Raw genomic sequence first — 17,658 nt, forward strand, 5'->3', positions numbered from 1 at the left:
TTGCAATTTTATAATACTTTATTAAAAAATAATTATCTCACACAAGCTCACTTTTTCGAATAGGAAAATTTTTAAAGCTTTAGCAAACTTTAACGTTGTATTTATGAGGAAAATTTACCAAGGCAGCAGGAAAATTGCATTTACGAAGTACAGTACAACTTTTATGACAGAATGTATGTGCAGTTAGTCAATGATGAAACGCTGTTTCCCAAATGTCATGCCTGCCTGCGAAGCACATTTATTTGTGCCCATCTGAAGTGGAATGAAATTCAAGCCTTCTTTCAATTGCTCCTTGGAGAATATGCGTGGACTGTATTTAGACTCTTTTGGTCCAAGTACAGGCCAATCAGGATGAAGATCCGCGGCCTGAATGAAGCAAAATTATGGTGATGACTTCACAGATGATTTTTGGCATTTTACTAAATGGCACTAGAAAACACAACGTTATACCTTTCTTGATACAGCATAGATTCCATTGATAACCTACAATTGTAAATGAAACAAAAACATGTTAGTATTAGCATTGTAAAAGTTCCATGGAATAAGATAAAAATACAAGACATTTTCCATTACATTATGTTCACACATACCTGCCCCGGATTAGTTTTCTCATATAGGTCCACAACTTGAAATAGATCCAGTTTTTTGCAATTTAACTTGTCTATTCCGGCCAAAATAAACTTCTCGATATTTTCTCTCTGAATTAAGAACAAAATCATGCATGCCGTGTAATAATGCTCATATATTGTCATTTGCAAACGGTTATCTACAAGATCAAACCTTTCTGAACGCATCTTTCTCTTTCAGGATTTCATTAAATTTTGGAATTGCTCCTTCATAGATGGTATTCATCAACCTTAAAAAGAAAAAATTCATCTGCTGTAAATGCTTTCACCACATCACAGATGCTACTAAACTTACATGCACAAATAGCGACCATCAGACAAAGCCGCACACATTCCATCTCTACCCAATGGATTGTTATAACGCCATTCATTTAATTGCTCTGCTGTTTCAATATCATCAGGGGGGTTGCACAGCAGAGTTCCTGTTACATCCTCCATCCATAAACGTGCGTTTTGTTCAGCCTGGTCATCATATTTTGAGTCCATCTAAAGAAATACGACAGTTTTTGTCGATGCGTGCCATCTGATTCACAAATATTCATTACATTATGCGCTAGCCATAATACAGACATTGCTGCCATATTTTTATAAAAGTTGATGGGCTGTAAACTGATATTTCAGATCATGTGGTAGCAATACATCAGAAGAATGTCCAGTCGGAAAATGAAACAAATTGGCCTGTTTGCCTTTTCGCACGATTACGCGATTGAAAAGCTTTCAAAAGAAACATGTAATTTTAAATCAACAATAATAATTACTGCTTTTCAAACCATAACGTCGCTAATGCGAATTCCCAAGGTTACGACAGATGTTAAACGGTAATACGTGTTTACTAATAGGCAGAAAAATTCGAGCAAACACCCTGCAAAAAAAGTACCTTCATTTTGATTTCACGACTAAATCCATAGCCCATTGGTCTGTTGAATTCTCTCGACATGATTGAAACGAATTCTTACGCGATAGTTCAAACGTCAAAGATCACCGAAGTCAGACAATGCTATGTTGAATGTTGTCATGTGTGCCGAAAGATATATATATGTATATATAGAAAATCTTGAACTACCCCTCCTGAGTTCTCAATATTGGAAAGTTCTTTTGGTTGCTCGACTCCTGTTTCTGTTGAGGAAGAAACTAATTCCGGGGGGGTAGCTAAAGGATTCATGTTGTCTACTCATTCATAAACACTGTTTTGTGAACAGTTTAATTACGGATGACCGATTATTCGCTTTTCGATATATTGGACCTCATCGGATAATTCATGTCGAGTACAAAAGGGTTGAGCTGTGGCGTGCAGGAAATAGAAAACAGAACGACAAATCTGGATATTATCGACCTGTTCAACCAAAAATGGCGGACGAATTTAATAGCAGGTTTCTTGTTTGGCAGTTCGGTTAAAGTGCAGCAGACTGATTTGCATGGGTTTAAAGCCCATGTGTAACTCGTTTGTGATTTGTCGGTTGCATCGGAAAAGAATCTGCGATATAAAGGCGACATTCCATTGAAAACAGGTTTACTTGCTAAGCTCTGATTTATTTTTTGTGAGACTGTCTTATAATAAAATCGGATAATGTTTGAATTCCTTAGAGTAAAGACATTAAAGAAAAATGCTTTGCTTCTAGAAGATTTCTATCCCTTTACAATTGGAGGAAGAAGGTAAAATGGCTCGCTTAAATCGAGGATCTCAAGTCTTATGACAGCATACATTTTACTTTAAGTTGCCTTGTCTTATGAATGCTTATTCAAGGATGGAAAGGACTTCGAAACAGCAGCAGGAGGGGAGGGGGGGCAAGGGGCATGCCTTCCCTTTTACTCATTGACAAGCTTTCGTCATGAGTATGTTCTTGTGCCTCTCTCTACTTTTATACAGGCTCCGCTATCACCGTCATTCGTAGTCGCTACATTTTAATCCTTCACACATACCTAACCAAAGGTTAAAGGATTGCTTGTAAGCCAATTTTTGCCTTGGCTGCGCATTCAGAGTTTTATCTGCTATTTCACATGGGGACTTGTCATTTTATTAAGAGGCTTGTCTAGATTTATCGCTGTGGCGTGATCGCATATCAACGATATTATTGGCAGGGACAAGGCTGTCACGCTTATCGTTGTATATGATCTAATAGTCTATTAGCATGTTTTTGCACTATAGAATTTGCATACTTCATTTATATCAATGGATAGAAATCTACAGTGTTAATTAAAAACAATTAAATAGGATTTTTGTGACGTGGGTTGGTGGTAGGAATACACCAAGGACCGTATATATACTGACCAATTGTGGCCAACACGTGTTTAAGTTTGCATTGCAAACAGATGATCGACTCTTCTGCCAGATATGAGGTACTGCTCTTGAGTGATTAGCTCTTATCGTAAAACTTCATATCGAAATGAATACGTCTTATGAAAAAATTGGCGAAGAATTTTTTCCGCTCGATCTCCCTCCCTCCCCTCCCCTCCCCTCCCAAACTTATCGACTAAGAGTTGGTATAAGTTTTCCATCGTATGAAAAGCTTTTGTAAATTTTCCTTATGTTGAAATGGAAACCATATGGCAATGCTGACGGCCATTCTACTGAAATTCGTGACAGTTGATGCTTAAAACCCCAAGCAAAATTATGCATTTTTTTATAATCCACTTTGAACCCCGTTGACAACACTTATCACAACGTAAAATATCTGTTCGTCGGTGCTGCTCATTGCGCGCAAATATCGATTTACTTTTCCACTTCTGTCGCTCCCATCGCAGGGCTTTAAACTACCATCGTGTTTTTAAATCGTTTCAACGTGTTCAAATGTCAGCATTAAATCAATGCCATTCAGCAAAAGAGAGTGTTGAGTTGTGGTCTTCACGATTGGATTGCCGCAGTTCGACATGTGAAATATTTGTTGCAAAAAGATATAAAATATACGATAAAACTAACAGTCTATGTTGATGCAACATTCATCAAATCGTACAACAAGCAAAATCTCTTTAAAATTAGCATTGCTACACCCTGTGCTTGAACATGTTTGAAAAAACTCAATTGGCATCCCTTGATCGTTACGTAAACAGCAAAGTTTGCTTGAAATATTGCTTTAAAGACTTTATGTTTCTTATCTGAAAACTGGAAAGTTTATTTACTAACTTATGTCATAAAAACGCATATTGATTTACCCTTTTCTTCACTTCGGCTGTCATGCCAAAGCCCGTTGGTCTGTTTATTTTCTCCGATGCCATCTCCAGGTATAGTCTTGTACACCAAACACTATGTCAAAAACTTCAATGTGAGTTGCAGAAGTCTCCAAGCGCTCGAGCTGTCTCACCGACGCTAGACGTAAGACTATATAGTAATTGCCGAGGCTCTACCCTCCGCTATTGAGCCGGTTTACACAATTCCGCGACGGCGATTGGTCAATTTTTTTGACCTCTTGGTGCCCCCAGACAGTGAAATATTTACTTTAACTCGTGTTACAAATTGTTCAATTGCTTGAAATTCTTCAAAACAATTTTATGGTATTTACCCACCTTCTTCCGTGCATCTGTTCGTCAAGTCGACTCGACATGATCGATATTCCTCTACACAAATGTTCTCTTTGGACATATTTTTGCGGTGGAATGAATTTCGTCCAAATTACAATCTATGAACTTGCAACGTTGTAACATATACACTCGTTTAGCTCGTATCTTTGCAGGCCAAGGGTCAGACGCGCCTCAATTATTATTAGTTAGTTTTCTTATCTTTTACTAAGCGTAAGATAAAGGATGCTCTTCTGCGGTAAATTATAATCTGTCGAAGCGATTCTAAAAGGCAGCTGTATTTGTAGAACTTAGTATATTATATGCATTATTACAATATTTTACTTCTATTTATAGACACATAGCTTTAACGTTGGGGGTATCATTTCCCACTCGATGATGTGAAATTTACTTTTCGGAATTAAAGCCACATTCTTCATTTTCGCATGGAGAAGTTAACTGTAGTAAACTATTCATATTGTGGGTTATGAAATTCGCGTGGAGTCCTTTCAAAATTTGTCGAATCACGACGAATTGTGCATTAAAACATATTTATCAAACGTCTCTCTCATCTGAGAATCATTTTAATCGAGTAATATCTTCGTAATTGCTCAATTTTGGGTATGTCAATCGACCATATTAGGAAACAAACAACTACTTATTGTGAATTGTGTCAGGCAACGCCTCAGTTTTTAAAACATCCGTTTTGCCATTCCAGGTCTTCGCCCTTCATACCGATTTCAGTTGAAAATCCCGAAGGAGCTCTGTGTTTTGGCCTTATTTCCAATTATGGTAAGACTCGTTTTCGATTGAATATTTTTGCATCCTAGCCATTTTTGTTTTTACCGTTCGCGCGTTCTTAAAAGTTGCTAGATCCAATACGTTGGACTCATGCGCAGAAGTATGTTCCACAAATTATTTGCACAGCTGACCATGCTCCACTTGACTGAGATTTTTTGGATATGGAGACTTCCATGCAGCACGGTTGAAAATGTTTAAAATCATGAATGTTATCCTAGCAGATAGTTTCGAATATTTACCAAATTTCGTGCTTGTCAATGAGTATTCGTGATGACTGAAAAAGTACGGAAAAAAAACAAACGACTATGTTTTTTTTTTGCTTTCACTCTGTGACATCTGGAATTGTCGGATTGCCGTATCGGACAATCACTAAGCGTTGTTAGACCTGGCCTGCGCACAGTTTAGTTACCTTTCAAGTTGCTTTGCTGTTGACATGATTTGGAAGGTTTCGTGTGTTTCTCTCAGTGCTCTAATAGTAAAACTCGTATGTATCTGATGCACAGACTCTATCTCATTCGACATGCACGGACAGAACATTTAGATGATTTATCGTTTCTTATGTATAAGGACCCGGTAGGGCTTTTTTTACCACATTGTTCTCGTTATACATTGAAGCCGACAAGTGAAATACACCATTTGCTATTGCCGTTATTTTTGCATGAAGTGGGAATTATTTTTTAGCATTCTATGTCCAGTGGAATGTTTTTAGCGTGACCGACCACACGTTTATCTGTGCATCGAAATGACATATCACAATAAAGATATTTCAGCTGATAAACATCTTCATGCCGGTGTAAAGGCTGATTTTCGAATCGTCAGAGTGACTTCGTTCCTCCACTTGTTTTGTGGGTAAGAAACGACTGAGATGATAGTGAGAGTCAGCCTTTTTAATGACGATCCTTTCAAAAATACATTATGTTCAATGAAAAATTTTACTGTCGAATTTATGCATTAGGTATAAACAGACAAGCATGTTGCGTCAATTGAAACTTCTTTGAGATAACTATATGAATGATTTTCACGCAAGCTTTCCGGTTTGTTATGGTTTACGACTTTGGTAACAATCGGATATTTGTCATCAATAGTTTCGTTTTTTTCTCGGAATGTTGATTGGAGATAAGAATCCAAAAATTCAACAACCCCGATGTTCTCAATTTCTCATCGCTTCCTCACTACTTTTGGCAAGCACGTTCGTCGACACTCGTGTTTGACACAAGGTAGGCACAAAACGTGAATGTCCTTGAATGTCCTTGAATGTCCTTGAATTGAAAATGAACAATTGAAGACATTGAAAGTCCTTGAATTTATTAAAACGATCTTGAAAGTCCTCGAATTCTAATTTTTGGTCAAGCTGCATGATGTGACAATTTCCTTTTTCAGAAGTCAAATATCTCTTTGAAAGTCCTTGAAAAGTGCTTGAACTTCATTGCTCTTGCATTGTACGAACAGCGTGACGACAAAAAATTTTTGCAATTTTTTTAAAAAAATAGACATGGCTATTTTCGGTGTAGCTATTTTAGTTATTTCTGTAGCAAGTGGGGAGACATGCTCTCGCAATCGTTAGAGCATGTTTTAATTTACCTATTTTCAAGGGGTATTTTGTCGTTGTTGTCCAGTTATGGATGAAATTCCTTACATTCTTGTAGAAATTATTCCATTAACGCAGGATGTGGAAACAGAAACGAGTTTAAAAATATTTCAAATCACCACTCGTTTGTTAATCATTTCTCGCGAACGTGCTGCGCTCCAAAAATACTCGCGAACGCGCTGCGCTCCAAAAATACTCGCTCTCATTGCTGGCATTGTACAAATACTTCATGTCTGTATTTGCGAGAAGCTACTCCCAGACAAGACAGTGGTGTATATATGGTCAGGCAATCAAGCGCTGTTATATACCGTTTTGTTATCTAACAGAAAAAGAAGCTGTTTACATATTTTTCGCAGTTTTTTTTTGGCTTCAAAAATGTGCAACTACAGACCGTGGTGTAGATAGTACAAAGAGTGGCAGTTAAATATACCGATAATTAAATTAATTAGGTTTGTACATATCTATGCGCACACGTCATGTTCGTTTGCAGTGTCAGTCTTGTGATATAAATACGCCTGTCATGCATGTATATTGAGTAACACCGAATTCACCCCATTTTTATCAAAAAATTCGCATCGCACAATGGAAGAATGACTTACATTAGCAGTTAACATGTTTACTTATGGAAAGTTAAAAACTTTCAATGAAACATAATGTCGGAGGCAAATATCATTGGGAAATCTCATCTAAACTGAAAAAGATTCTCTGCCTTCGTTGAAATATAAGCTCATCTAATTTATCAGTGTTGGTAGTGATGAACGAACAACAGAGAACAAGAACAGTCTTTACACTATCTAAAATATAAACTAAGATAACGCGTGTCAGTGTATGTAGTGATGAACGAACAACAGAGAACAAGAACAGTCTTTACACTATCTAAAATATAAACTAAGATAACGTGTGTCAGTGTATGTAGTGATGAACGAACAACAGAGAACAAGAACAGTCTTTACACTACCTAAAATATAAACTAAGATAACGTGTGTCAGTGTATGTAGTGATGAACGAACAACAGAGAACAAGAACAGTCTTTACACTATCTAAAATATAAACTAAGATAACGTTTATCAGTGTAGGTAGTGATGAATGAACAACAGAGAATGAGAACTGTCTTTACACTACCAAAAATATAAACTAAGATAACGTGTGTCTGTGAAGGTGGTGATGAATGAACAACAGAGAACAAGAATAGTCTTTACACTTTCTTAAATATAAACTAAGATAACGTGTGTCAGTGTAGGTAGTGATAAATGAACAACAGAAAACGAGAACAGTCTTTGGTCTTTTACACTATCTAAAATATAAACTAAGATAACATGTGTCATTGCAGGTGGTGATGAATGAACAACAATGAACGAGAACATTCTTCGGTAAACATCTTTTATCGAAGAAATGTGGTTAATATATTTTATTTAAGAAATATTTTTTCTTCTGTAAACATCTTTTATTTTTATGTAAAATAACAATGATGCGAAACAGACAAATTTGAAACAAATATTTTATATATTTCCTCTTAGGGCCTGTTCACATGAGCCCGGTAACCGAGATTCAGCGAGGCGTGAAATGATTTTGAGTCATTGAAAGGAGCAAAAACTTCAAGCGCAACACTTGCAACCTTTTGTTATAAGTGTCATAAGTCAATTTAGTTGTAATTATCAAATCAGGCTAAATTATTTATTTTCATTTTATAGGTTTTGTGAATTTGCAAAGCAAGAGCAAAGAGAAATTGCTCAAATGAGTTTTTCTTGTGAAATGTTTAATCTTTTCCATTGGCCAAAAATGATTTAACGTTTCGCTGAATCCCGGCTACTGGGCTCATGTGAACAACCCTTAAAATGTATTTATGATTGATTAGCAAATTCTCGTGCAATGATTGATTGATTTGATTGGTTGAGCTCAGTTCTGTTTTGCACAAGCTAATGAAAACACAGCCTTAGGGGCTGATTACATGGAGCATTTTCAACCCTGGGTTGAACTGAACCCTTTTAAGTGAGTTGAAATTTATTGCGATTATATGGAAATCTTGTCCCCGGGGATGGAAATTACCGGGTAAACGCGCGAAATTTAAATATATAAAACATGGCTGCCGAAAATCACAAAAACATAACATTTCAAGTTATTCAATGTGGAATCTTAATAGCGCTGATAATACAGTGCTGTGGTATGGCGGACCAAACTGGGTCGGGTCATCAGCATATATTTTCGCCATTTCCACGCGTATTGCTTCGTATAATCGGACTTTATCAGCATAGAAATCCAAGTTTTGAAACTCCATTTGTCTTTTATAGTTGGCCAAACAGCGTATCAAGTTCTCCATTTTGTCATCCTTGTTCCAACGAAATCTTCTTTCGCGATAAGTGCTTGTATTTACAAGTTCTTCCTTATTTTCCAGATCCTCGTGTATCGTGTCCTCCATTTTGCTAAGGACAACAATCAGACTACGCATGCTCAAATATCTCGGCCCTGGGTTGAAAACAATTACATGGCGCAACTTTCAACCCAGTGCTGAGTTCAACACTGGGTTGAAATGTCAACTCGATTTGCAGAAACAGGGTTGAAATTTCAGCCCCGGGGTTGAACTCAGCACTGGGTTGAAAATTTGCCATATAATCGCACGTTTGGTATAACAAATGTTTCGTATTAAGACTGGGCTGAAATTTCAACTCACTTAAAAGGGTTCAGTTCAACCCAGGGTTGAAAATGCTCCATGTAATCAGCCCCTTAGTTAGACCAATCAGCGCACGCCTTTTTTATGCTTGCATTTGACATCGAATTGCATTGTGCTTGTTGGGGTCCCAGTTGGGAAACGATACTTCTTCTGTAATTTTATCAAGCGCAAATCTAACAACAGCGTAGATGCCATTTATTAACTGTAAGAAAATATTCACCGTAATGTGAATGTTTTACCCTTCATTTCAAAGGAAATTTGTTTAAAGACGTTATAAGACTGGCTATCTGCGCAGCTTATGTTTGAAAATCTTAGGAAATATTGATGGTGTTGGAATATGAATTAACCATGGTGTTAGGGCGTGCACAGGGGATGAAACATATGTGAGCAAAATTTAAATAGCATATAAATCTTAGTCTGGCACTTTTACATTTTGTTTTGATTGTTCGTGAAAAGACTGCCATCAGTTGCATTGTGGAGTTTCAATTTACAGTTTCTTTCCAAGCAAAGACATTCCTTGAATTTATATTTTAGTCAGTGCAAACACTGTGTTTCCTGTGTTTCCACTACCTACAGACACTAACATACGATACCACAGTTTATATTTAAAATACTGTTGACTTGTTCTCGTTCTCTGTTGTTCATTAATCACTACCTACACTAACACACGTTGTCTTAGTTTATATTTCAGATAGTGTAAAAACTGTTCTCGTTTTCTGTTGTTCATTTGCCACTCCCAGTTCGACAAGACGTCAGTCTTTGCTATATCTTATATTTTCATGTATTTTGCTCTTAGATTATGCATCTTTCTTCTTGGTAAGGCTGCAATGCCCGATGATTAAGCACGATGCGACATAATATAGGATGGACTGGTATGTAGTACTTACTAGCAGAGTAGCAGTAATTACTAGTATGCCGCTGTTGCTGATCTAAAGTGTCTACTGTCTTTGTTCTGACGTCCCGCTGTGACGTCAAGTGATGTCTTGCCGGTTCCTTGTAACGGTGCCATCCAGTAACTGTTATCCTGGCGAGAATTTCTCGTCCATACGTAGTTTTAAATAGATTTGATTCGTCTCCGGCGGCGGACTAGTATCCCGAAGGTGGGAGTTCAAATCTCGTCCGAGTCGCATGTTTTTCATGTGCATATAAAAACCGTGTTAGGATTTATATTATTGCAACAGCTTGAATAGCAAGGTTTGATTGGCTTTTAGCTCTTCTCAACCTGCTGTGGCTGGTTGAAAATTGCTTCTTTATCGGCATATTTTAAAGAAATTTCACTACATTTTCAGTAACCACGCCCAAATCACGACCATACTGCGCCTAATTTGTAGGAAAATTTGATGCTCAGACCCCCTACCTACAAACATAGACTTCGCTACGCAACTGGCTTTGATCGTGAAAGGTCTTGAACAATAACTTCTTGTTGAATACCACCCTGTTGTCTCCATGTAATCTACATTTGACTATGTGAAGTGAACCGTGAAATTAAATCGACAAATTTGGTATCCTGCCATTAAAAGTGCTGTTTCCATTTTGCTTTTGTCTGCTCAGAGTCTGCTGCTAGCTATTAGAGCGAATTTTTAGAATTTTTGAAATTCGAAGAAGCAAGAAAATAATTTAGTGGTCAACTGCCGAATGCTTTGGCTTGGCAATAACCGGGACAGGTGCAAAACTTTAGAAAATACAGCATAAAACAAATTTCGAATGTAGAAATCTTGTTTTCTTGGCTTTCAAGATGAGAAAGAAGAGTTTTCGAACGCAGTTGATTTACTGTTCTGTTTCACCAGCTAACCTACTCTACTTCAAAACAATCTATCCTCCCTCCCCTCTTCCCCTGCTAATGTGAAATATGCATAAAAAGATGAACCAGAAAATGATATAGGACGATAAGTCCGTTGGTTTAGTTAAAATTATGGGCTTTTCTGTTAAACACATTGTTCTAAGTGGTACATAATCTACATAATGCGTAATCTAAATAACTGTAAAATTTGAAAGAATGTTGTTTCTAGTGTAGTATAATACTGTGCATCGACAAAATTAAAAAGAACAAAAGTACTTTTAGGAATTGAGTAACTGCGCCCAGATGTCCATGCCGTTTTTGGCATGAACAATAATGCGGAAGTTCTCGGTTTTCCTTAATGGTCTAATTTCCTGTTTTTCATTGAAAGAAAGACAAACGAGGGCACAGTATAGGGAAAAACAATCATTTGTTTTCGCAGTCTTCGTTTTGTTAGAAAAACTCGTGCTGTAAAAAGAATTTATGTTGATTTCATATCTGTTGAGCACTAGCACTCTGATGTAACATACAAACATGGCCGCGCTTTGACTTCACATGAAAACACCAGAGAAAAACACACCATAATGGTCGCAATCTCTTGAATATTTTAGTGTGACGCTTATATAATTGAGCATGCGATTGTCATGGTGTCAGCCAGTCAATTGCGTTTTCTGACCAATAGGAAAAGCGTGATGGCTAACTGTAGCCAGTAGTCGAATTAAATTTACTGCTGCAGTTGCAAAGCGAAGTTGTGGTTCTGTTTGTTTCGTATGCTATGACGTTGGTGCATGAAAATTGCCACGTTGCCACCAATGGTTTCCACCCATTTTGTACCGTGCATCCTGTTCGCGCCGTTCTTTGATCTTGTCATCTTGTCGAGCTGAATTATATAAGCTAGCAAAATGCCGCATCTGTGATTTCAGGTAACCAATCAAAAACGGCCATTACGAACCCCTTATTCGATGGTCACCATTACCAAGCGTAAGTTGATTATTATTAATATAGTGTCACCCAATACTTCCACATGAATTACGGTCAAAGTCAATGCACACAAGTGTGAAATTATCTCTTTTCAGTTTTAGTGTTGTATTGACTACGCTCTACCGAAACAATGTCTCGAGCAGTACCGTCTGGTATGGCTTTCGAAATCAAACGAAAGGTATGAAAAGTTTTTTCCGCATATTGAACATTATGCTTGTAGTTTTTAATACCCTAAATAGTATATAATGTTTAGCAGACTTAGTTCTCTCAATTGTATGTACACCTTAAGAAATCAGTCTTGGGTACGTACATGCGGACGATAATATATTTTTTGAATTGGTATATTATTGATAGTATATTTTGACATGGGAAAGCGCATCGAAGCAATCATTATGTACGACTAGGTCACCATATTCTATTAATTGTGTTGTCAAACCAACAAAAATTCATGTTCGGTAAACTATCAAGCTCGCATTTATTTCTTATTTTAGCTTTCCTATAGTTATATGTTTTGTCCGTTAGTGGAATTTTGATTTTAACTTGCTCGAGTTCTCGGTAGTTAGAAAAATGCCTGATGGCTAGAAGATTCAACAGGTTTCACCAAAGCCGTTCTGACTGTGTAAACAAAACAATATTTCGTCAAGGTTATTGTCGGAATCCGTGTACGCGTACGACCGACGTTGTTTGTAAGCTCGAGAGGGGATTCTTGCTTCAAATTTAACATATTTTACACGAAAAATCTTTCTCACAACTACATTGAAAGCTGGCGCACATTCAATTTTTCTTGTGGCTTTGCTTTTGACCTCATCGTTTATTAATTTATGTGCTGATGGATTGGTTGGTTAACGGGAAGTTTATTCAATAGAGTCAGCGATTGTGCAAGGTGTTTAAAAAAGGGCCAGTACTTAATAATATCATTAAATATCTGCTTTGATGTACAATACAAAAGATGTTTGGTCTCTTGACTAAGCTTTTGTTCGTGACTATTAGCAGCGATTTAAATTCTCAGAGGCCAAAAATCTCACGAACAATATTCTTTTAGAATATAATGTATTTGCTTTATATACCCTTTCTAATCCTCAAATTTTTCCAGGTGAGGTTTGTCAAATTATCATGAAGTGGAGTTTTTCACGTACGGTCCCATTGTCACCTAAGAATACTTTTTTAGAAAATTATTGTTGTCAGTGGAGAATTATTGTTGGTTTCTATTGTTCGCTTGCTATGAAAACACAATAGATTTCTAGACAAAAGAATAATGGTAAAGTTCTGAAATTTGCAAAGCAGGACGACGCTATTGACTGATATAGATCTTGAAAACTGTTTTTGTTTCACTTATGTACGTTCTGATTCATTTTGCTTCTTTCATAAAGCGATTTGAACCTTGGAGTGACGTTACACGTTTGTAGTTGTAGATCGTCCAGACTTGATGTCGACGACGTTTGATAAGCGTTAGTCATCGTCAGAGATGACAAGATATTTTTCGTATTGTTTGCTATATAGCCTGAAGAATAGACGATTACATTTCTATATACAAGGCTCACATTTGTGCTGACATATTTTCTTGGGTTGCAAGCTACGTCGTAGTCGCCTTGTTGGATGATTTTTTGCAAATTTCATCCAACATGGCCAGCACTCCATTGTTCTCTTACTCTCAGGGGGATGGCTGCCACCCACCAATAGGAAGATGAAATTTTATTTTTTCCTCCCACACATTGACTCAGCAATACATATGACCTTCAATACAATGTCTTAGATTATTGAAATATTTGCAGTTTCGCAAGCTTATTATATTACAAGGAAAAAAGTCGCATCATGCAGGCGATGGAAAATAAACAGAGCATCTCTTTTCAATGCAAGAACACTCACCTAACATCTAGAGCAGCTTTGTTATTGAAATCACACAAAGTTTTATCACTAAAGTATCTTTTTTGCTTTCGTATATCTTCTAAATAGCTTTATTCTATACATGTGTAAAGACTTCCTCTTCATTTTTTATGTACATATCTGGGGTTAGTAGCGAAACGGCACCGGAGCTATCATGGAGTATGATTTAATTTTAGTCGTCTTCATTTACCTGTGTCTTATACCAGACACTGCAGCCTTTACAAACGTCCCGTTTACAATGTACGGTCTTTTTGGCACTCTCATATTCTTTTCCTTAGAGGAGAGGAAAACAGACGTTTTTTTGCAAATTGCAGTTATTAACTTTACATGTCAACTATACAAGGTTACAAGGTAAACAAAACACAACTGCGACCATCAACAGAATCGATACACCCGATAAAATCTCACGTTCATTGTAATTAGACTTTTCATAGATATCTGATTGCAAGATCTTTTGAAAGTAGATAAAAATCAATAGTTAAAGTATGTGAAGTATTAAGCACTAGCTGTAAGGAGAGAGGGGGAAGGAGAAGCGCAACAAATCACCTTTCAAATCACCAGAATTCTCAAGTCTTCTTTCATGTACCTCTCCTCCGGCACTGTACGTTTGCAAACATCTAGTCATGCACAATCTCCGATGCTTGTGTTCATTTAGTTGGAGGAAAGTTACGATTACGACGGGGAACTGAATGCGAGATTATGGATAGAGGACGTTACTGGAATATTGATGGACGACCCACCTTCGGAAATAGAGTCTCTTGAACAATTGAACGAATGGAGAATCAACCAAAGAGAATTGGGATCGAAAAAGTTCGCACGAGTCCTCAGAGATGGAATCTTCCTTTGCAGGTCAGACACTGTGATGATGTCATTTCCAATTATAAATCATAGAGGGAGGAAAGTCGGGGGGATTGCGCTATTCTAATCCTAAGAAACTTTTACATTAGAGCAAGGTTTGATATTCTAAAAAACTGCATTCAACACAGTCTGCTCGTGTGTGATTCGATCGTAAACATAGAAGTGCGAAATTTCCTAATGTTTGATCGTAATATTATTGATAATATTTCTAATATTGATCGTAATAATATTTGATCGTAAACATAGAAGTGCGAAATTTTCTAATGTGATTGTGTTCCATATCTTCGAGCGAACAGTTATGCGTTAATTATCTTAATTATTACATGTTTACTTCATCTTAATTATGATAATTATGATAAGTATTTCAATTTTGCCATGTTTACCCAATTTAATATACAGTGTACAATGGGCATTCTCGAAAAACAACGATAAGCGCGCATTTATTTTGGTAGTAACAACGAGGTGTTTCTGTAAACAGCCCCTAACTTTTCAAGCAACAAAGTGTTTTGATAAGGATTAGAGCCTTATTTCTTTCAGAATTTTTGATAAAATCCTATGTAATAAAGGAATTTCAATAGTAATATTATGCAAAATTAAACAACCACCCTTTTTTCGAACAAATTTTATCCTCACTCTATAAACGTAAGACCCAACCAGCGCTCCGTTTTGCTTCCTATCAGTCTAATAATGTCGGTGAGTTAAATAATAGCTTTGTACTTCAGTTAGAAGCTATATTTTATGATTATTGAATTGAAGTTACTACTGTGCTGATTGTATTTTTGTCCAACTTCAGATTAGTGAACACTTTAGAACCGGGAACAATAAAAAAAGTCCATGAAGAAAATCTAAATCGTTTTAAAATGGTAATCCTTTTTAATGGATTTATATTATGTACAATCTCTGATGATGGCTTTGGAATAAAGTCGAAACACGGTGCCATCCAGTAACTGCTATCGTGGCGAGAATCTCTCGTCCATACGTAGTTTTAAAGAGATTTGACTCGTCTCCAATCCCTGTGGGCTTGGTAGCTCAACAGGTAGAGCGACGGACTAGTATCCCGAAGGAGCGAGTTCAAATCTCGTAACATGTTTTTTCATGTGCATATAAAAACCGTGTTAGGATTTATATTATGTTAAAATGGTAAAGTATGGAAATATCTTTCAGGTCAGGGGGGGGGAAATTCACTCACATTTTGTTTCATTTTCAGACAGAGAACATCTACAACTTTTTAGTAGCTGCACAGAAATGGGGTTGCAATGCACAAGATCTTTTTCAAACTGTTGATTTGTACGAAGAAAGAAATATGAACCAGGTAGACGCAGTTGATTTGTTTCTTTCGCCTTATATGTAGTGTGTAATTGTGTTCTAGCCAAATTAACTGAGAAAACGTATTAAGAGACGCGCAGCAGTGTCGGTAGTGACAAATGATTAACAGGAAAAGAGAACAGTCTTTACAATACCTAGACTTTGAAATAAGATGACGTTTGTCAATGCAGGTAGTGGTGAAAGAACAATAGAGAACAAGAGCAGTCTTTACACTACCTAAAATATAAACTGAGATAACATGTGTCAGTGTAGGTAGTGATGAATGAACAACAGAGAACGAGAGCAGTCTTTACACTACCTAAAATATAAACTAAGATAACGTGTGTCAGTGTAGGTAGTGATGAATGAACAACAGAGAACGAAAGCAGTCTTTACACTACCTAAAATATAAACTAAGATAACATGTGTCAGTGTAGGTAGTGATGAATGAACAACAGAGAACAAGAACAGTCTTTACACTACCTAAAATATAAACTAAGATAACATGTGTCAGTGTAGGTAGTGATGAATGAACAACAGAAAACGAGAGCAGTCTTTACACTACCTAAAATATAAACTAAGATAACATGTGTCACTGTAGGTAGTGATGAATGAACAACAGAGAACAAGAACAGTCTTTACATTACGTAAAATATAAACTAAGACAACTTATGTAAATGTAGGTATTAGCTTATGAATGAATAACAGAGAACGAGAACTCATTTAAGCTACCTAAAATATAAACTAAGACAACGTGTGTCGTATAACTGTACCTTAAGATAAGTGTATGTAGTGATGAATGAACAGCAAAGAAGAAAAACAGTGCTTAATTTTTATGGATGTCAGTCTAAGTAGCCGTATTTTTTACATTTAGGTACTAAATGGAATTTATGCAGTTGCTAGAAAGGTAAATATCATTTTTGAAAACACGACGCCGGCTTCATTTATCTCAAAGTCAATTTTCACTTGTCTGTCTTGTTAGGCGCAAATGAGAAGTATCGACGACCAATTTCCAACGTTGGGTCCCAAAGAGGCCAAATACAATCCGCGTAATTTTACCAGAGAGCAACTAGAAATGGGAAAATACGTTTGCGGACTACGATTCTAGTTGGAATAGTTAGACTATATGAAACCTAGCGTGTATATTTTGTGCGTTGCAACAAGAGCACAGTAGTATTTAATAGATATAAAGCTAACATGTTTTGCCAAGTAAGAAATTAGATGATTATACGTTTTGGCTCTAATTGATATACGATAAAAATAGTTATGTTTATGAAGTAGCACGACTTTATCAGAGGAAAACAATACTTCAAATGAGGTATGCCTGCAGCTGTAAACTACCTATTTGAAACCAGCTATAAATTATGACGCTTCGCTACATCCCCACACATTGAAAGTGATGGTTGGTGACACGGCAATATTTCCCACCTTTTTCTCTTTCACAAACTGTGATGTTTAGTACCGTTAATGTAGAAATGCAGCGATATTAAAATGTAGTGTATTTTGGCGAAGAAAAGTGAAAAGGTCAGTGTACGTGTATTCTCATCACGTTTTCGCGTGATGTTTTCATCGTAAAGTTCTTTTTTAAGATGATATTTTCATTGCTGATGCACTCACAACAAAGCAATGTATCATATTTATTTTACATTAATGAGTTAAAAACAAACACATTTAAATG

The 17,658-nt window shown here is 36.6% G+C and overlaps 2 protein-coding genes and 1 long non-coding RNA gene across 4 annotated transcripts; 2 read left to right on the forward strand and 1 right to left on the reverse strand.

Annotated features, from left to right (window-relative positions):
• On the reverse strand, positions 1–3,973 carry LOC124441324 (myophilin-like). 2 transcript variants are annotated; one of them, XM_046991772.1, is made up of 6 exons: positions 3,777–3,973; positions 922–1,112; positions 781–856; positions 591–698; positions 451–483; positions 1–366 (listed from the first exon to the last, which is right to left on the reverse strand). In XM_046991772.1, exons 1-6 carry the CDS (start codon positions 3,837–3,839, stop codon positions 184–186), a joined length of 654 nt encoding a protein of 217 aa, XP_046847728.1. In that variant the 5' UTR covers positions 3,840–3,973; the 3' UTR covers positions 1–183. The 2 variants fall into 2 exon arrangements, with proteins under 2 accessions (XP_046847728.1, XP_046847729.1); XM_046991773.1 differs by lacking the exon at positions 3,777–3,973 and adding an exon at positions 1,504–1,682.
• Positions 3,974–4,525: 552 nt separating this feature from the next.
• LOC124441327 lies at positions 4,526–7,947 on the forward strand. The gene is made up of 3 exons (XR_006946944.1): positions 4,526–4,739; positions 4,837–4,910; positions 7,838–7,947. It is a non-coding gene; the product is annotated as an uncharacterized LOC124441327 (long non-coding RNA).
• A 2,084-nt stretch (positions 7,948–10,031) lies between these two features.
• LOC124441326 (myophilin-like) lies at positions 10,032–17,496 on the forward strand. Its single transcript, XM_046991774.1, has 7 exons — positions 10,032–10,047; positions 12,029–12,111; positions 14,473–14,666; positions 15,469–15,538; positions 15,883–15,987; positions 16,855–16,887; positions 16,963–17,496. Exons 2-7 carry the CDS (start codon positions 12,064–12,066, stop codon positions 17,086–17,088), a joined length of 576 nt encoding a protein of 191 aa, XP_046847730.1. The 5' UTR covers positions 10,032–10,047; positions 12,029–12,063; the 3' UTR covers positions 17,089–17,496.
• The last annotated feature ends 162 nt before the right edge of the window (positions 17,497–17,658 follow it).

Source organism: Xenia sp. Carnegie-2017, unplaced genomic scaffold (genome assembly GCF_021976095.1).
Source record: "Xenia sp. Carnegie-2017 unplaced genomic scaffold, XeniaSp_v1 HiC_scaffold_20, whole genome shotgun sequence".
Taxonomy (NCBI): Eukaryota; Metazoa; Cnidaria; class Anthozoa; order Malacalcyonacea; family Xeniidae; genus Xenia; species Xenia sp. Carnegie-2017.

What these genes read in the sequence shown, in the direction of transcription:
- LOC124441324 (XM_046991772.1), bottom strand. Translation starts at nt 3,839, where the DNA reads ATGGCATCGGAGAAAATAAACAGACCAACGGGCTTTGGCATGACAGCC. An exon ending in AGAAAGATGCGTTCAGAAAG is followed by an intron (nt 699 to 780) that starts GTTTGATCTTGT and finishes TTCTTAATTCAG; the next exon opens with AGAGAAAATATCGAGAAGTT. An exon ending in TCTATGCTGTATCAAGAAAG is followed by an intron (nt 367 to 450) that starts GTATAACGTTGT and finishes TGCTTCATTCAG; the next exon opens with GCCGCGGATCTTCATCCTGA.
- LOC124441326 (XM_046991774.1), top strand. Translation starts at nt 12,064, where the DNA reads ATGTCTCGAGCAGTACCGTCTGGTATGGCTTTCGAAATCAAACGAAAG. An exon ending in GATGGAATCTTCCTTTGCAG is followed by an intron (nt 14,667 to 15,468) that starts GTCAGACACTGT and finishes GTCCAACTTCAG; the next exon opens with ATTAGTGAACACTTTAGAAC. An exon ending in TTTATGCAGTTGCTAGAAAG is followed by an intron (nt 16,888 to 16,962) that starts GTAAATATCATT and finishes CTGTCTTGTTAG; the next exon opens with GCGCAAATGAGAAGTATCGA.